Source organism: Pecten maximus, chromosome 6 (assembly GCF_902652985.1).
Source record: "Pecten maximus chromosome 6, xPecMax1.1, whole genome shotgun sequence".
NCBI classification, from domain to species: domain Eukaryota; kingdom Metazoa; phylum Mollusca; class Bivalvia; order Pectinida; family Pectinidae; genus Pecten; species Pecten maximus.
In genome coordinates this window covers 30,870,881-30,892,512 of record NC_047020.1, presented here as the reverse complement: position 1 = coordinate 30,892,512, position 21,632 = coordinate 30,870,881, and the positions used below count along the sequence as shown (strand labels likewise).

At 37.4% G+C, this 21,632-nt stretch overlaps 1 protein-coding gene across 1 annotated transcript; it reads right to left on the bottom strand.

The window, feature by feature from the left end:
* Window positions 1-7,058: 7,058 nt before the first annotated feature.
* Window positions 7,059-13,821, bottom strand: LOC117329522 (UPF0462 protein C4orf33 homolog). The gene is made up of 7 exons (XM_033887505.1): window positions 13,189-13,821; window positions 12,024-12,050; window positions 9,722-9,928; window positions 9,178-9,235; window positions 8,654-8,705; window positions 8,214-8,404; window positions 7,059-7,655 (listed from the first exon to the last, which is right to left on the bottom strand). The coding sequence occupies exons 1-7, from the start codon at window positions 13,580-13,582 to the stop codon at window positions 7,538-7,540; spliced, it is 1,047 nt and encodes a 348-aa protein (XP_033743396.1). The 5' UTR covers window positions 13,583-13,821; the 3' UTR covers window positions 7,059-7,537.
* Between the last annotated feature and the right edge of the window lie 7,811 nt (window positions 13,822-21,632).

Here is a 21,632-nt window from a genome sequence, read left to right as displayed (position 1 = left end):
GATAGGGTATTGTCTGACACTGGACAGGTGTATAACCATAGATAGGGTATTGTCTGACACTGGACAGGTGTAACACCATAGATAGGGTATTGTCTGACTGGACAGGTGTAACACCATAGATAGGGTATTGTCTGTCACTGGACAGGTGTATAACCATAGATAGGGTATTGTCTGACTTGACAGGTGTAACACCATAGATAGGGTATTGTCTGACACTGGACATGTGTAACACCATAGATAGGGTATTGTCTGACACTGACAGGTGTAACAACATAGATAGGGTATTGTCTGACTGGACAGGTGTAACACCATATATAGGGTATTGTCTGACTGGACAGGTGTAACACCCATAGATAGGGTATTGTCTGACTGGACAGGTGTAACACCATAGATAGGGTATTGTCTGACTGGACAGGTGTAACGCCCAAAGATAGGGTATTGTCTGACCCTGGACAGGTGTAACACCATATATAGGGTATTGTCTGACTGGACAGGTGTAACACCCATAGATAGGGCATTGTCTGTCACTGGACAGGTGTAACACCCATAGATAGGGTATTGTCTGTCACTGGACAGGTGTAACACCATAGATAGGGTATTGTCTGACACTGGACAGGTGTAACACCATAGATAGGGTATTGTCTGACACTGGACAGGTGTAACACCATAGATAGGGTATTGTCTGACACTGGACAGGTGTAACACCATAGATAGGGTATTGTCTGACACTGGACAGGTGTAACACCATAGATAGGGTATTGTCTGACACTGGACAGGTGTAACACCATAGATAGGGTATTGTCTGATACTGGACAGGTGTAACACCATAGATAGGGTATTGTCTGTCACTGGACAGGTGTAACACCATAGATAGGGTATTGTCTGACACTGGACAGGTGTAACACCATAGATAGGGTATTGTCTGACTGGACAGGTGTAACACCATAGATAGGGTATTGTCTGTCACTGGACAGGTGTAACACCATAGATAGGGTATTGTCTGACACTGGACAGGTGTAACACCATAGATAGGGTATTGTCTGACACTGGACAGGTGTAACATATATAGGGTATTGTCTGTCACTGGACAGGTGTAACACCATAGATAGGGTATTGTCTGACTCTGGACAGGTGTAACATAGATAGGGTATTGTCTGTCACTGGACAGGTGTAACACCATAGATAGGGTATTGTCTGACTCTGGACAGGTGTAACATAGATAGGGTATTGTCTGTCACTAGACAGGTGTAACACCATAGATAGGGTATTGTCTGACACTGGACAGGTGTAACACCATAGATAGGGTATTGTCTGACACTGGACAGGTGTAACACCATAGATAGGGTATTGTCTGTCACTGGACAGGTGTAACACCATAGATAGGGTATTGTCTGACACTGACAGGTGTAACAACATAGATAGGGTATTGTCTGACTGGACAGGTGTAACACCATAGATAGGGTATTGTCTGACTGGACAGGTGTAACACCATAGATAGGGTATTGTCTGACACTGACAGGTGTAACACCATAGATAGGGTATTGTCTGACTGGACAGGTGTAACACCATAGATAGGGTATTGTCTGACTGGACAGGTGTAACACCATAGATAGGGTATTGTCTGACACTGGACAGGTGTAACACCCATAGATAGGGTATTGTCTGACACTGGACAGGTGTAACACCATAGATAGGGTATTGTCTGACACTGGACAGGTGTAACACCATAGATAGGGTATTGTCTGACACTGGACAGGTGTAACACCATAGATAGGGTATTGTCTGACACTGGACAGGTGTAACACCATAGATAGGGTATTGTCTGACTGGACAGGTGTAACACCATAGATAGGTATTGTCTGACACTGGACAGGTGTAACACCATAGATAGGGTATTGTCTGACACTGGACAGGTGTAACACCATATATAGGGTATTGTCTGACACTGGACAGGTGTAACACCATAGATAGGGTATTGTCTGACACTGGACAGGTGTAACACCATAGATAGGGTATTGTCTGACACTGGACAGGTGTAACACCATAGATAGGGTATTGTCTGACACTGGACAGGTGTAACACCATAGATAGGGTATTGTCTGACACTGGACAGGTGTAACACCATAGGTAGGGTATTGTCTGACACTGGACAGGTGTAACACCATAGATAAGGTATTGTCTGACTAGACAGGTGTAACACCATAGATAGGGTATTGTCTGACACTTGACAGGTGAATAACCATAGATAGGGTATTGTCTGACACTGGACAGGTGTAACACCATAGATAGGGTATTGTCTGACACTGGACAGGTGTATAACCATAGATAGGGTATTGTCTGACACTGGACAGGTGTATAACCATAGATAGGGTATTGTCTGACACTGGACAGGTGTATTACCATATATAGGGTATTGTCTGACACTGGACAGGTGTAACAACAGAGATAGGGTATTGTCTGACACTGGACAGGTGTAACACCATAGATAGGGTATTGTCTGACACTGGACAGGTGTATAACCATAGATAGGGTATTGTCTGACACTGGACAGGTGTATAACCATATATAGGGTATTGTCTGACACTGGACAGGTGTAACAACATAGATAGGGTATTGTCTGTCACTGGACAGGTGTAACACCATAGATAGGGTATTGTCTGTCACTGGACAGGTGTAACGCCATAGATAGGGTATTGTCTGACACAGGTGCGTCCACAATTTTACCAGTGTAAGATTTCCTGTTCTCTCCTTAAAGATCAGATACGGCGTCATTACAATGACGTCACCACAATAATACAATCGCGTCACATCAACATTGTCCTGTATTGATGTAACATCAATATATTGACAATAAGAGCGTTAACACGATAATAGAAAGGAGAACCTCAACCCTCGGGGTAAGATTTGTTAGCTGCTAAAGATTTAACAAGTGTCGTGTTTGTCAACTTAGAATCTTCCTCCTCAAGTTGAGATACATCTGTCCCATCCCTAAAAGGGGTCAAAATGTTTATGTTGCCTTATCAAGTATAGCCGCCCGTATCAATAGTATTACAGCAGCGGAGCATGTATTTGAGGGACAAAATGTGACATGTAATAAATAAAAGATTTGGCTATAAATATAATAAATGCTATGAATATTGAATCAATCTTGCCACCGCATCATAGGATTGACATTGAGGTAAAATGATTCCTTATAGAAAACTATTTGGCCTTTAAGGTCGATGTGTAGTCCTTAGTTGTGCATGTTTCATGCGACTGATCAGGAAACAAGAAGGTCGACAGACGGCTATTTAAGTAAATAATTAAGAGGAAGAAGTGAAAAGATGGGTGTTACAGAGATCCAATACATGTCTTTAGATGATAGGTACCAGGATTCCTTTGGTAGTTCTTGTTGATGCATTGAGAGAAAAATCCTGTATCTACAAAATCCAAGGGTTCGGCTAGATCATGTATGTTGTACATATCATCAGAATCCTTGCATTGGTGAGTTTTTAGTACATATGTATTTAATACCGAATTTAGTGTTTCTGAAATATTTTTCTTGTGAATGTCTGTTTAAAATTCCATCTAGACTAGCTATTTCAATTTTACAAGAATCGGACGCTTTCGCCTATATCCTTGTCATATAACGTGATAGAATCGATGGTCGTTGTTTCATTATCTCCAATTGATACACATGCACTGTTAGGGAATTATGCATGCATGCTATCTTACAAAGGTCTGTCTAACCATTTGCAGGCATCCTTGCCCAACTGTTGTGGGTACTGGTTGCTTGGGGGAGACGACAATGTGGGTTCATCTTCGGGAAGGGAACGGTAACAGTTCGATGAAACATTCACAAACTAGGATAGGAGAGAGTAAAGAGGCCAAGGATAAGAGACAAGGCATGGAATGCGTTCGACAGTGACCTTGACAGGTCGGCTGGCATTCATCAGCACATGACTTACAACTGAAAGCAGTTCAATGCTTAACAATCTGTCATTTCTCTGTAGTGGAATGTAAGAAATAACCTGTGGTCATATTACCTATTCGTAGGAGGCACCCTAAAGTTGATTTATATAAATCTTCTGTTCTCTTTATAATCATTTTTGTCAATACATTTTGTCTGTCGCTCTTTAAATTACATTACTTTTGCATTTAAGATGAGCGTTCGCCCCGATGGGAAAAACTATTAGTAATGTCTCAAGGCCGCGACATATCAAATCATAACATGTTATTTGATGCGCCATGTCTGGCACTCTCGATGAAAAGATATGAAAAAAAAACTTTATTTATTTTACAACAATCTGCGAAACAAGTTTTATCAACTTATGTTAATCACGCTTGTTGGCCCGGATTGAAGCGCAACCAAACATGGCGGTCGTTCCCGTCTCATTTTAAAAGACCCTAAAAGAGGTACAATGACAGTGTCCATAGATTTGATGTTTCAGCGAGACGGCACTACAAAGTAGCCCTTACATCTTTCCCATTCAAGTAGGCACATCCTTCAATGACTGTTTTGTTGATAGGACTTAACATTGCAAGAAATCCCAATGTCGTTGTGACGTTTTTATTACATGTATGTACAGGTATACCGAAAATATCTTTATATGTTTAGACATTTCACTACTTTCACTTAATGTATGCATACTGGAAATTTCAAATCAAGTTGTGAACAAATAATTTCATTGTTGGTTTTATGTTGGGGAAATTTAATAAAACATATATACAAGCAATTTCTAATTCATAAAAAGGTTGACTTTAAACAATGTTAAAGTGTAGTAGGGATCATATGGAACTGAACCTTGATTAAATAATAACATGGTCTAGAAGTAATTATGCATCAATTTTATTGTGATAGGGACAGTAAACATACAAGCAAACGTTCATGAGTTGTCATAACAATATGTTAATACATACAATGTTTAAATGACAAGTAATATAAATGTACGGAAACAAATATAACTAAAGCCAATGTAAATGGTGTTCAGATTATCTTATACTGGATGTAATTAATGAAAATACACGAAAACAAAGTCGTAACTTGAACAAATGAAATCTTATTCACATATTGAACTAGACATTTGTTTTCGTGACCTTTGGTTTTTACATACATGTACATTTAACGAAAAAATGTCCCAGGTAGTCCAATTATATTTTGGAGCATCATGATGAGTATATATACTGTAGATGTTTAAAAAGTGTTCTTTGTTCTTGACTTCAGTGATGAGAGCAGCTGAATATAAAAAAAAGTCTGAAATCCCAATTTGTAGTGTATTTTCTATAATGAAATATTAAATTTTACATTACAGCCAACATGAGAAAAAAGTCTGAAATCAGATTTTTATTTGAAAATTCTCATGCCCATCCTTGTTGCCCAAGCTATTGCGAGAACGTTAAACCCATATAAAGACAATAGGAGATATACATGTAATTAATCATAGAGTCTATTGTATTGGTAGTTAATATTGCCAATATATTTGTTCTTTGGCTAACCTGAAACTGGTTTGACTGTTTTGATAATTCAAAGTAAAAATTAATACAAAAACTTGTCACTGATTTAAATAGTAACTATGTCTGAAATGTGTTAAATGTATATCGCTTTCCCCAAACTCCATTTGTATTCTGTACAATCGCAACACAACTACTAATTCAGCAAATGAATCAATTTTATTTCGGTCATGTGATGGGATGTTCAGATGGCGGTAAAATATATAGAGGATATCTAACAGTGTCTTCAGTAATATCAAATATATTTCACAAGTGGGGCTAATATTTTGATATTTTTCACGAGTGCGCAGCACGAGTGAAAAATATCAAAATATTAGCCACACGAGTGATATATATTTAGTATTACTGAAGACACTGTTAGATATTCTGTTTATTACATTTTTTATCAACGAAAAACCTACCCCGTATGCTAACTAGGCCTACAGCGAAAGTTTGCATACAAAAAAAGTAGTTCCCCCTGTCCAGGTGCTGACATATATGTCGGGCTTTCTGATTGGTCAATTATTTTGGTATTTTCTAATCATTAATTTGATTGGTCAAATCAGCAAAAGGGATGAAAAATATGCTAGTGAAAAATATCACTTTTATAGAATGAATAATTTTTGATATTTCACTGGTAAAAATGTAATAAAAAAATGTTTTGTTCATCGCAGAAAACTGAAAACGTATACTAATATTAACAAGTGGTATTGATTTCATTTAGGAATCTGGATGAGGGCAAACAATTATAGGTGTACTTGTCGATGAAATTAAAGAAGACATGTGCAATATACAAAATGTACTGAGAACAATTTCATATCAAGATGTACTGAAAAAGGAACAAGACAATATCATATGGGAGACATTTTAACGGCAATTCTATCTCGGACAATGACAAAATATGCACAATGAAAGATTCACACAGAGATTTTTGAGAATATAGTTAAGACACAAATAATGCCCGTTCTCAAAATGAGAACAGGGGTTAGAGACAATGAAGCTATTAGACATGTTGGCGATAATCGAACAAGCCAAACGTCATATCATACAAAGAATATACACTGTTTCACACGATCATAACAATTCTCCATAGATTCCGTCAATATCCTTATACTTATAGTAATCAAGTTTGTATTTGCATCTACTCCACAGCAATATAGCTGTCTCGAAGCAGTTCACAAATTGATATGTTATGATTGTATTTTTTCCGTTGAGGGTAGATAACTGATATCGTGATATTGGCAACGAGCCTTTGAATATCTAGTCATTTGCGACGTGTAAACGCATGCAGTTGGGAAGGAGGTATTTTACTTTCGAGAAATGGAAAGTGCAAATTAAGGAAATCGAAATCATTACACTTATTATAAGGTATTGAATATACCCTGATTAAGCTGCCTTAAAGGGTTAATAAGTATATGCCCAACAAACGCATAACTTTCATAAACTAACTATAGACATTTCAGTAATTCGGCTTTTAAAAGAATTAAGGTTACATTTTTCACATTACTCATAAAATGGATTCTACCTAAAGGGAAACAGTTGACTAGGACCATTTTGGCGCTCCTGGTCTTTGTAAGACCACCATATTATTCCACTTCCAGTGCTTATATCGTGGTATTTATCAGTAATTAAATTTTACTTATACCCTTGCCTTCAAGAAGTTTAAGTCACAGTCGTCCAATACAAATTATACACGTGTCCCATGTCATCTATCAGCAATTCCGTGCTATCAGTAATTTCACTTAAGTATACATGTGTACACGTGCTATGCTATATAATGTATACAGTCTGAATATTTCCATTCTGTGAGTTTTGTTTTTGTCTGATGTTAAGTTTAAACAATATTTTATTCAAATACACTTACACACTGCATCAAAATACAATATAAACCAGTAGGATTGAAAAACAAGCTTTAAGCTTATAAATATCAATGCCAAAGCGCGTCAATGATCTATGTAAACCTGAAAGAAACCGAAAACTTGTATTATCAAGTTGATATACTATACAAATAAGTCATTTTTTTATTATAAATTATCAAGAAAGTTCTCAACTAGATGAGCGGGTAGGGTTATCCCTCGTGGTGATGGCCAGGTATAGAACTCCACTCATCTGAATGGTAGTTATCGCCGTGGTTGTCTGGTAAAATACTTTGGAAATCTATCGACCGGAAGTATCCCAATTTGTGACTGAAAGAGAGAAAATAATGTTTGGAACTTTTATTGTTTATGTCTGTACACTGGCAAATAATTGGACAACTGCCAGAATCCTATACACGCCAGAGACGTTTCGATATACACGTATAAGTACGTAAAATTACATCAAAATTTTAATCTTACTTTGTTATTACATAGTGGGCACTATACATATCGTTTTGCTACATAAACTAATTTGAATTCAATTGGATGGTCTATCCGTATTTCAGCTTTGGAAACTTTTATCTAAAGTTAAAATCATTTCAATTTGATTTGAATCAAAGAAAGAAATACTATCAACAAAAATCAGAATAATTAAAATTTCTTAATTTTTGTAATTTGAACATTCAAAAGTTCTTCTCTTCATAGGCAACAACTATTCTAAACGGACTCGTATGATACCAGTTACCTTTTTCCCGTAATACAGAATATAGTTCAGGATTTTATGTGTAGCAGTAACCGTGAAGGGAAACCGCAATGCACTCTGGGAGAGATTGGCAGTACCAATTGATACTAGCAATGCTGTGATTTATAAGAAACTAAAACACTTACAAGTCTGCTGCCTGATATTTCCCCGCTGGTACCGGATACAGGGACTCGTAAACCCGGTTTGGGTCAGTCCCGTGAATGGCATAGGCATTGAACTTTGTGACGTCACGAGGGAAATATCGACCAGGAACTATAGCGTTCCCCTCCCATTTGTTGCCATGGATACTGGCCGTGTAAGAAATCGGAAGTTGTTGCTGAAAAGAATTATTTATGATAAGACTTATGAGTGGCAATATCAAGGAGAGTTGTCGTATGAATAGAGAAAACCAAATTAAAACATAAACAAATGTAATTGAAAATAAAAATATATTGATACATTCCTATATGCATATTTTACGAACTTCACAGAATTCTCAATTAAGCATCAATTTAATTGTTTCCCATTACAATATTGATTTAAATTGGAAATCATTCATAACATTAGCCATAATGACGTCACTCACCTTGACAGCATTTCTTTCTCCGCGCAGCATCAGCAGCAGATGCTGGCCATGCCTGTGGTAAACAAAATAATGAGTGATATCAATATGTATATGCTTATAACAGAAATTTCGATGTTAAACAGGTTTCAATAACTTCAACAAAATTCATGGATATGGGAAAAAAAATCATTATCATTTTCCTCTTACCATGAACCTTTTCTATATGTTATATAAATACTCCACGTGGCATCGCAATTAGTATTATCATGACTGTTACCAGGAAGGGAAGGAAATCAGTATCAAGTATAACCAGGATACAATTCGTAATTCGTCTTCAGCAATTTTATTGATTAAAATTAATTGTCAGGGTTTACATCAATATGAATGGTAAACAAATATGAGATCAATTTCGTAATTCAGCAATTAATTTCGATACGCTGTAGATGATGAAAAACAAATGCTGTATTTTTAGATATTTTCTATATCAATCAGGTTAAATTACTATCTGCGGAGGTAGGTTAAGATGTTAAAGTCACGTGACTTACGGACTGAGCTCTACCTCCAGGTAATCATCTTGATCGTTCAGAAAAAATGCCTCAACCACTGAAAAAAATCGATTGTATTATGTACACGAGGTTAACTCATTTACTAAATATATCAATGACACAATTATGTGAGTCAGTGATAGGCACGTTTGTGTTAGCGTTATCTTATCTCTAAATACAACAATTAACTGATATTAATTTTGATATTCGCCATACGTTCTGACAGGATGCAGTATAATATATTGCGTCGCCAGAAGTTAAACCAGTAACCAATCTGTTACCAAACGGTATTATGTGAGCTGGTGTATGACATTTCAGTGTGATTGCACTATAATGCACCCCTGTGTGGTCTTTTCCACAGACACCATCTTCACATGACATGATCTCTTGCAAGAATGTAAATCACAAAACAAACGAAGAAAGTCAATAGGAATTTGAACTTTATGATTTATGCATGCCGGAAAGGCCCGAAGACTTACGGTTGCGTATTCAATGATATACTGATCGGAATACCTCTCGGGCCTTTAGGGACTTCGCAATTTACCTTCGTAGTTGTATAATTTCGGGAACGGCTGTCCGGCTGGGCCACCTGGATTTGGAGGATCGTTAAAAAATGGCGCATCGACATGAATGTTGACGTCATTTCCGCCGACATGTCGACTTAGTGTGATTTTGACAGGAGGATGGTCCACTGGCTGAGAATCCCAAGTGGTTGTTATAGAGAACTCCATCACTTCCGGATCAAATCTGTCTTTGATAAACAAACAAAATGGTGAGCCGCTACAATGTAAAACAGCTACAGAAACTAAGCGCACTTTTAAAATACTTCATTCGTCTTTTGATTTTATATTTCCAAAGTAGATATATATTTTTTTATTCTAAATTGAACATCTAAACGTATACACATGCATAGAAAAATAATGTTGGAACTTCCGAAATTCGCTTAGAGTTTAAAGACAACAGGTATGGTAGTAGCGAGTGCTACAAAATAAGTAAGCATATCGTGTTATTGAATAAATAAATAAATAAACAAAATATCTTTCATAAAACAAATACAGCGCATTACATTAGTTTAAATGTCTCTTCCCAATAACCGCCAGATATGTATAACTATACTTACTAGTGTTAACTGTCAAAAACTGAAATACCTGCGACTTTACGAAAGTTGCACCAGCTGTTCACGAAATGTATACAACTATGAACTCGGTATATATACATGTGTACATATCAGCCTTATCTAGTTTACTTATCTAATGTATTGTTCTACAGTAGAATACAATACTAGGGTAGGTAACTGATTATAGCTATTTTCGTTGATTAGTTAATATATTTACATTTAGTAAATCACGAGTTAATTGCTACAATGAAGATTGGTTAACTTCACGATGTCCATGAATTAGTCTCGTCTGTTATTGGCTCCGCCTTCGAGTATCCACTTTTCCACTGATATGTCATTGTCCAGGAACACTATCTAGGTAAGGACCGAGAGGCATCTTTTATTATTTATGATGGAGTGCAATACAGTTCCGTTAACATATACTCTCCACGATGAATATTTAAGTCGCAGTAAGTGAAGACAATCGTAACATCAGTAGATTCAGTCTTGGCTCGGAAACTAACGATTAATTCCGAGTTTTAACGGAATTAATCGAGATGTTGTAAATGTTGACGTAGGTTATAACTTTCAGTATTTGACCTCTGATTGTACGTGGAGATGTGTAATAGTGTATCTTATCTCTGATTGGACAAAAGTAGAAGTTGTGTTTTGATTGGAGGTTTTTGCCTGTTAGATCACTGCTGATTGGATAGTTGCTGTAGTACGCACTTTGTGGTTGGGTGTATCAATGCTTTTTAATTATTTTCTTGGTGTTCGGAAAATTCTCACATTTAAGATGCCCATAAATGAGTTGCTGAAAAGAGATATCAGATAACAGTGTTATTGAAGTTTCTGTATAATCACCTAAATGTTTGCTTCTTGCGTCGTTATTACAAGGGTCAAATGACATTGACCAAATGCGTCCATGTCCCTTTTATCATTGTCAGAATTACGACGTCGAAATCTTTGATGAGCAATGTCTGATCAATTCCAATTATTTCATCTTAGATTTCTAAACATTTCTAGCTGCTAAAGTTTTTTTTTCTCTCAGGCGGCTAATTTAAATACCGGTAAATACAAAATAGTTTTGAAATTAAAGATATTTTGAAAACAGGCAATTTTTAGTTTTGAAAGTTAACGTTTTTGAAAATATGAAATATACACTGTATTTTAGTTTTAAGACAAAGTATTTGCTTTTTCAAGCAGATGTCTTTATTACCGCCCTGTCGTCACGGGTTTACCAGATTGTCTCCTATCGACGGTAAGCAATCAGACAGACGTATAGGTATATTGTAACATCCTTTTGGTAGAGAGTGGAGTTCCTCGTGAACAAATAAAGTCATTTTTTGGATCAATGGATATGGCATTTTTACATGAAATCGATTAAATCAGTATGGCCGGTTTTGTTCCATAGATGAACAAGAAACAACACAAACACTTGAGTTCGCACGACCGGGGTAAAATATAAATTGAAGACTGAAGGAGGGCTGGAACCACAGGGTCTTGAGAATTTGTTACAATCTACATGTATTTGGACACTAGGGAAGGACAAAATACATGTAGGCTGTAACAAATTCTCAAGACCCTATGGCTGGAACAATATTATCTAGAGGGTGTGTTCCTCTGTACTGAATACGGGTTGTGTACCTCCGGACTTTATTTGACATTGAAGTAAAACTATTTACGTATCTGATGAAATATCGATACACTATGACAATGGTATCCTGTCACGTGCACGATGTATACTTACCTTTCTTAAGTTCGTTATTTCTTCCACCTGAAAAGTACAAGTGAACATATCACCAAAATACACTTCAGTAATAAAAACGTTTGGACATTAGTAGAATATGTAAGGGTTATCTATACATGTACTGACTAAACATAGTCCATATACCGTAGACCGAGTTTCCTCTGACCCTGACACCAGACTTGGACAATCTGACAGCTTGATGTCTGGCGTAGTGATCTAGCCGTCAGAATGTCCTAGTCTGGTGTTGGGGTCAGAGGAAACTCGACACTGTTATATAGATAATAGCTGACTACAGCTAGTGTCTCTAAAAACAAATAAGATGCATAATTATCATATGATAATCATGATTTTGCAAGTATTTCAGTCAATCTCCTTTATATAACAACGAATAGCGAATTGGACATTGGAAACGATTATAGATATTTCAGATTTAATAAGTCACCCAGACACATTAAAATGCATTACATGGATTTCCGAATACTATACAAATAATACAATACTTGGCAAGATGGACAAATGGATATCACTGAAATTACGGACACAAAGACTTATAGACAGATATTTTTTCCTGAATAACAGTAGTACTAATAACACAATGAAAAGATGTACGTCCTCACAACAACTCCTAAGAAAACAGCGGGGCTACTCGGGCGGTTCTATAAGTGTTGTCACACTGAAATGTCACAAGTGTAGTTACAAAGCAGTGATAAAACTGACCTCGTTGTAATGAGTGCAGCAGCTTTACTATGATTTTGGTTTCATTCGTATCCTCATGCAGAGAGCACGAGAGCAAATCCCGCATTTTACAGGGAGATTCTCACATTTGTCGATCGCCTCCTACACACTGTTGGAATATTTTCTCATTCTCCGTAGAAATGGAGTATACGATACTTATATGACGTTGATATTGGTTTCCATGACCATATTAGGAAATACCGAGTAAAGATGAGGTATCTTGGTGTATGTATAATATATAAGATAGTCTTAGGATGAAGCATAGTGCATATCTATCATCTAATTCTCGTTTGAAAAGCCATGCAATATCATTTATCTTAAATATTTGAAAATTTAGAAAATATCAACAACTTTTCTCCCTAAGACCATAAACAAATTTCACAATTGAATGTGTACACATCAGAAATTAATTGCGCGTGTTTTTACTTACTGAGGAAAGCGATGAATGTAACGATTACTGCGACAGAGAAGAAGATTATTATCACTCCAAAAAGGTAAAACAAAACAGCAGCCTTCCGGCGTCTCCCCATCCAAGTCCCGTCCCCCGGGGTCTTGTGACGCACGTGGTCCACATGGGCGAGGTCGAATCTGACCCACTCCTGACTCGGAACAACAGGATAGAGGCCGGGGTTTCCGCTGTAGAATACGGGCGCGGGGGGATTATATCTGATGGGTTGCGAGTTATCCCTCCTGTAATGAGTTGTAGCCATTGTACCGTGGTGTTGATTGTCTGTGGGTGGGGTGAGGACGTCCCCCTGACTCCCGGGATCACTATATGGACCACACACCCATACGTCATCAGCTTCCCTCCAAGATGTTCGCATGACGTACACTGAGAATGTCTGTAAAATGCCTAGATGTCAGTTTTTACGTCCATCTGCAACTGTCCACACGTGTGTGTTGTTCTTTCTAAATGTGTGTTCCTCCCGTCGTCGTAGCAGTGTTTAAAATATGCAAATTAGATTCATTACTACACTTATTAAAAGTCAAACCTGCAAAAGATCTTACACACTGACCGCGGGGTAACGCACCGGATCACCAATCTTCGTGACATCTGGGAATGATATATACTGTCTAGTAAAGTCCTTCTCTCGGACACAGGGACTTGTAAATGTATTATATTCACAAAATAAAAAACGATTTTTTTTTTGTGAAAATACTAACGACGTATGAAATACACATATATACAGATATCTTTACTCAGGGTTCTGTTATGTGCTGAAATAACAAAATAAATCACGATTGTAAACCTTTTTATGATAATTTTACGAAGGATGAAGCTACAAATACTAAATGCATTTACTAGTCCCTGTGTTTCTGTTACCTGCCTTAAGGCACGGTCCCCCAAAAGTTATCAAAGAGTGAGTGTTATATATACTTGGTGATGTGTTGATGGCGGAGTTTATGTCTGAATCTAGCGGTCAGATTAGTGACGTGTGGAGAATTCTATGCCCCCCGGGGCTACCGATACAGTCACGAAACTATGCTGTCACAAGTCAGATGATTTACGAACTATTGTGAATATTATATACTGTGATATCAAAACACATGTTTATCAATAAGGATTTTTACAATGTATTGTAATATGCTTTCAGTAATTTAAATCTGACAGTTTTACCTGTCGTCGTATGATCTCGGCTGTTGTGACGACGTTAAACTCTCACAGAAATACAAAATTGTACCATGTTTGACAAAAAACAAATGCGTATGTAAATTCATTATTTTATTTTACATAATGTTTTCTTACAAATGTGAATAGCTCATGTTGTCACTCAGGTCCGCACACGTGTGTATTAGGCTATACTCTTTGTTTCTTTTTTTACAATCTGTTGAGATCGCTATTGTCATACACTGCTTGTGTACTTTAGTCCCCGAGGTTTGCCATAACTTGCATGCCGACTTATTTATACACGTGACCTTTATAAATCTTATTTATACACGTGACTTTTATAAATCTTATTTATACACGTGACTTTTATAAATCTTATTTATACACGTGACTTTTATAAATCTTATTTCTACACGTGACTTTTATAAATCTTATCTATACACGTGATTTTGTTAAATCTTATTTCGATTTGCATTATGTGTCTCCCCATATAGATGTTAATATTTATTTCGGTCTATTATGAGTTTCCTCAGTAGCCTCCTAGGTATTAACGGTTTAGGTCCTTAACATCAGTGACAAGTCTCAGAATGACGAAACTAGTGTTTTATGCAGTTCAACTGTTTTTGGTTTCTTCAGTATCTGACTCTCAATTTGTATTGTGTTTTACAGCACGTTCTAGATCTCAGCTTTAGCTTATATTGTTTTCACTCATATCAGTTTCTAGGTTTACCGATATTATAGCCATCTATCCCCTGACTACACTATTGTATACTCCACTCGCTTATCCATTCGATATTGCCGCTCAGAAATGTTAAACATTTGTAACCTTACTTTAATATTTATTTTCAATATGATATATTTTGATAGATCTATTGTATATGTAAAGTATTTATATTAATGCTGTCCATCTTTCGTTAATTTGTATTATATATTAAGGATTGTAAATTATATGATGTAATCTTTTAATATGCTTATGAGCCGTAAGGCAGTGAATAAAACATTGAACATCAACAGTACACCGATTCTCAGGTCGTAACATCTTAACGAATTCTAGCAAAGCTTTGAAGTTGAGATTTGACGAAAACGTGTTGCGATGCCCAGTACCAGAGAAGCAACCTCGAAAAATTGAACCCGATATCTATCTACCGGGGTATTTATTTATTTATTTATTTATTTTATTGACATGTTTTTATTTATCTATTATATTATTGATTTTCGCCTTTTTAAGGAAAGAAAAAAATGGAAATGAGTAGAAGGGCGATAGAATTTCCCAATGTTTGATGGTGGAGTGGGCTTCCTCAGAACTCAGAGGAGATTCAAGCACAATGGAATATTAATACAAGGCAAACTGTGAAAGGATCATACACGATCTCGTCTACCTGACTAATACAATTCGGAAACATATATAAAGACTCCACTGTAAAGGACCTATACAGCAATACTCAAAGTTAAATATGATATACAAATGTACCACGTATCCCTTGTATATAACCATAGACTTCCAAGGATCACATATTCACTCCAGTGTCACCGTGGACAAATCCAAAACCCGTCGTCCTATAACCCGAACAAAATGTAATGACTAAAATGTTGGTTTCCTGGTACTTTTTAATATCCTGTTTACCTATTTAGGTCATCAAAGACGCTGACTTGAATTTAGTCAACTTACTGATTTATAGAGTCGTTTACCTGAATAAAAGAAATACCATACAATCACCAACAGATCATTGTTACTCATCATGAATCTCGTGCAAACTCTTTATTTGTTATATAAGCAAAAGCTCAACACAACATTTTGACAAGGTCTTTACTCCTCAAGTTTACTGTAAACCTTCATATTTTAGCGGTAATTATATTTGAGCACTTTTCGCATTGAGAGCCTAAATTCCGCAAAATAATGATTGTACTTATTGCAAATGACATATTTTGCTTTTTACGGCAAACACTTTGGGGGCAACAATGCATCATTGAGCAGGCCTGTTTAGATTTACTGACAAAATAAAAACATGTACTGTATGTGAAACAAAAACAGCCTATATAAAACAGTACAAGCTAAAATACATGCTGAGCAAAACATTGGCACGAGTAACATGCTTTATTAATCAATGTACCTCAACAGGTGCGAAGGTGCCTGAAGGCAAAACCTCAAAGAGAATCCCGTTAACATATGGAGTGCCTCAAGGAACCTGCTTGGGTCCAAACCTCTTTCTATATATACATAAATGACGTCATCGAAAGTATATCACAAAGTACACTCTAAGTAAATACAGCGGACAGAATATTACACAGGTCAACAACAGAGATGATACACACAAACTACAGTAAGATATACACTCGGTTAGGGAAGAGAAGATTATTGGCTCGTGACATATCGCCCAGACACTATTTCACTAAAGCGAACACAGGTCAACCACCACCAACAACGCACATTGGCATCAGTCAACGCCATAAAACACTACAAAACCACTTTTAATGTCATTAACACAACAACATGACATCAAATAGAAACAAATATTTATTTATTTATTTACTATTTTTATTTATTTATTTATTTAAGACAACATAAAATCATCACACACCAAAGAATACGAGACATTTGTAAGACAAATCATATAAATATTCTACTCTTAAGTTAGGGCGCCACATCGCACAGACAAATATGTATCAATCAGAAAAACTCAACGAACAACAACAATAGGTTTAACAAAATCGAACAAAGATATGGATAAATATTGTAACGGTGCATTATATGAAGCAAATCGGTTGTAAATGCGTGTCCAGTTTCTATAGTCGGTTTGGGCAGCACACCGATCCATTTGGCTTAGTGCATTACACATTGGGCCTTAAAATGGAAGTTGAGTCACGACATATTTTATTTGTCAGTTAGTAGTTCAATTTAATCTATCTAACAACCAACTGATGAGATATTATCCTGTAGATAGTATTGTCAAAACAGTCTTGTTTTCCTCTGCTTCTTTTTATATGACAGTCATCATTTGTCCCACCGAAACATCAACCGATACTGTTCATGCACGGGTGAAATTCAGACTGAATTGTTTTCAGTTATCCGGAGATGACTCTCAAAAGAAGGAGGGTGGTGGATGAAAAAGACTATCGTTTACCTGTCAACAGACAGTGGCGATGACACATCTATATCACAATCAGGTGAAATTCCTAGACTGGTCCAAAGACTGGAACAAATGATTGTTAAGGAGTCATGGACAACATCCCATACGAGATATGTGGAGGAATGTCCGATGACAACATACGTGATGTGGACCTCCTCGGATAGAGCCCTTCGTTGTCATTAGTTGGAGATATCCAGATATCTTGCCTTGCCGGTAGAGCGTAAGAATTGTACCCGCTGCCTCCATTGTATATGGTCGTAAAATTTGGGATCTTATCTTTCTCTTCTCTCTAGCAGCTTTATTCTTCCTAATGTCTCCCTTGATACTGCCTCACTTTGGCCTTCAGTTGAGCAATCATCCTTGTGATAACGGCTTTGGGTTCTGCCCTCCCCCCGCCAAGACATAGCAGAGTCTATAAAAATGGTAGTTAATTACTGCTTCTGCTTAGCGCTCAGCATTTCTGGATTGGGACGACTGGTGGTTCCCGTTATTAGTATGTGACCGGGTGGGGTGTCCTGCTTGGTGGCATGGCCAGTATGCTTTTCAGTGAGAATGCATTATAAACAGTAACGTGTCGGTCTTGTATACACCAAAATTTTAATTCTATGCGAAATTAACTATCATAACAATGACGAAGCGTATGTAAGTCTATAGACGGACGGAGACATATGAATGTATCTCTAATGAAACACAACTTCCGTGTGGAAGGAGTATCCAATCAGAGGTAGTCAAAAAACAGGAACCGTCAATGTGACATACCTGTTGTCCTCCATCTGATTTATTAAAAATTCCATTGTTGTAGTGATATGTTTTATGTTACAAATATGTTTTACGTAGTATGATCAATTGAATTAAAACAAAATAGTAATGTTTTTCAAGAAAAAATGTCAACAGTAGTAATCGTGACGTGTCCAGCTGGTACAGAGGTAAACAATGATGACCATGCTGACCAAAGAATGAAACGAAACAGAAAGTTATTGTTACATAATCATACCAGTGGTTAAAGGGAGACAACCATTAGAGAAATATAAAACTCTTGCAATATGTAAATAGATTTTTCTGTGATCATTTTGAAGAGAGATGTGTCGTAATAGTTGTTTACAAGTCTTTCTTGACAAGTGGTTGTTTACAAGATGTGTTAGAGAATTCTTTAAAAGAGATGGTTGGGGAATATACCTGAAGGATTTGGCAATATTGTACAAATAACAGGAGAGACAAATTGTTATTCAGAACTGGTTTACAATTGTCAAGATCTATAGGAATTCTGTTGGATTATTAATTGTCCGGAACTGTGAACTGAGGGATTTAAATAATTCTGAATTCTGGAGAAACGGATTGGAAAGAATTACTCAAGGACACCTGTTATAAATAATTAACAGTGTTGATTTAATACACCACCTTGTACACCACTTTAATTATGATTGTGAAATATCTATCATTAAATTGTGTTTTGAACGTAGCTGCTGTTTTTCACCTTTCTGTTGTTATCGCGTAACAATATAATTAAGTGGTGTAATAATATATAATTTATTACTATAGGAAGGAGGAAAATTATTCTCTTTTTTTCTTTCTTTTTCTTTTTTGCGTTTTCTTCTTCTTTTTTTTTAGTTTAACATTAGTTTTGATACATTAGAAATACATGTAAGGTTTTAACACTTTCACTCAAACACATACACTCGTGCATACACAGAATGTGTGAAAACATCAATATCATTCATCATCAGCAACCATCATCAGTATAATAAATTCTTCGAAGTGTATTATATATAAACATATTGTTGACCAGTTTGTTACACAGGTCTACCTCAGCAAGCCACTGACTTTATTAGGATGAGTGCATATTGAAACTAGTAGATACCATGGTATCCCTAGATCTGAAAGGTTATGTACGCTATGTGAAAGTAATGAAGTTGAGGATGAAATTCATTTTATATTGTCGTGTCCAACTTATTCAGAATTCAGAGTTAAATATATCAATCCATACTTTTACTGTCCACCATCGGTTTACAAAATAACAGAACTGTTCTCTAGCAATAACGTTAAAACTTTGAGGAATTTCGGAAGATATTTAATTCATGCTACGGCTAAGAGAAAATTACTTTTAAATATTTAAGATATTGTTCATATTTGCCATCTTTCTAACGTTATGTATTGATTTTTATTGTTTTTTTTTTTTACAAGTACAGATATAACATCAACAGTTTCTTTGGTATCATGATCATAGATATCAAGAGAACATGTTTCCCTACTTTCCAAAAGGATGGTTTACTCATTTGTATAGGTTGTATATGACTTTTTTCATGATGACGTCATAATGTTATGATGCATTGATCTGTATTTTAACTATGTTTTGAATTATGCTGGCTGTGTTCTCCGCAATCTTGTAGAATGAAATATATTATAATTTGTATGTATATTAATAATTCTATATGCTGATGCATACGCAATAAAATAAACATTGAAAAATACACCTTATCAGAAAGTCGTCATTGTCACACTAATATTCATCACACTTTCATCATCATCATCACAATGCCATCTTCATCACACTTTCATCATCATCCCACAATGCAATCTGCATCACACTTTCATTATCATCACACTAATCTTCATCACACTGCCATCTTCATCACACTTTCATTATCATCACACTAATCTTCATCACACTTGTCATCATCACACTGCCATCTTCATCACACTTTCATCATCATCATCATCATCATCATCATCATCATCATCATCATCATCATCATCATCATCACAATGCCATCTTCATCACACTTTCATCATCATCATCATCATCATCATCATCATCATCATCATCATCATCATCATCGCACTGCCATCTTCATCATACTTTCATCTTCATCACACTTTCACCACCACCACCACCCTTTCATCATCATCATCACCCTGTCATCATCATCACCCTGTCATCATCATCACCCTGCCATCATCATCACAGTGTCATCATCCACACGCTAAGAAAAGACAATCGTTATCGTTATCAGTATCCACATCTTCATCAGCAGCATAACAATTACTCGCGCAATCTTATTTGCATAAAGTCATCAACTCAAGGTTGTGTAATGAAAGCATAGCATCTGTAGTATAATGTTTGGATGTTTTCCACATTCTTTTCAATCTTATATCCTGAAAAACTCACATTAATTCTAACTATTCTATCATCCATACTCACAATTCGTATTTTTCAGTTTAACAAAAATGACCTCTCCCTAGTACTATACCTTTACATCCCCCGCCCTCCCCAACACCATACCTTTCCACCCCTCCCCGACACCATACCTTTCCACCCCCCTCCCCGACACCATACCTTTACATCCCCGCCCTCCCCGACACCATACCTTTCCACCCCCCTCCCCGACACCATACCTTTCCACCCCCCTCCCCGACACCATACCTTTCCACCCCCGCCCTCCCCGACACCATACCTTTCCACCCCTCCCCGACACCATACCTTTACATCCCCGGCCCTCCCCGACACCATACCTTTCCACCCCTCCCCGACACCATACCTTTCCACCCCCTCCCCGACACCATACCTTTCCACCTCCTCCCCAACACCATACCTTTCCATCCCACTCCCCGACACCATACCTTCCCACCCCTCCCCGACACCATACCTTTACATCCCCGCCCTCCCCGACACCATACCTTTACATCCTCCTCCCCGACACCATACCTTCCCACCCCTCCCCGACACCATACCTTTCCATCCCCCGCCCTCCCCAACACCATACCTTTCCACCCCACTCCCCGACACCATACCTTCCCACCCCTCCCCGACACCATACCTTTACATCCCACTCCCCAACACCATACCTTTCCATCCCCCTCCCCGACACCATACCTTTCCATCCCCCTCCCCGACACCATACCTTTCCATCCCCCTCCCCGACACCATACCTTCCCACCCCGCCCCGACACCATACCTTTCCATCCCCAACACCATACCTTTACATCCTCCTCCCCGACACCATACATTTACATCCCCTCCCCGACACCATACCTTTACATCCCCGGCCCTCCCCGACACCATACCTTTCCACCCCACTCCCCGACACCATACCTTTACATCCCCCGCCCTCCCCGACACCATACCTTCCCAACCCTCTC

Bases quoted from the DNA above. Each gene is read 5' to 3' on its own strand.
- LOC117329522 (XM_033887505.1), bottom strand. From the start codon at position 13,582: ATGCGAACATCTTGGAGGGAAGCTGATGACGTATGGGTGTGTGGTCCA. The intron at 8,405-8,653 runs GTGAGTGACGTC...AATTCTTTTCAG, and splicing joins GAGAAAGAAATGCTGTCAAG to CAACAACTTCCGATTTCTTA. The intron at 7,656-8,213 runs GTAAGTGTTTTA...TCTCTCTTTCAG, and splicing joins AAATATCAGGCAGCAGACTT to TCACAAATTGGGATACTTCC.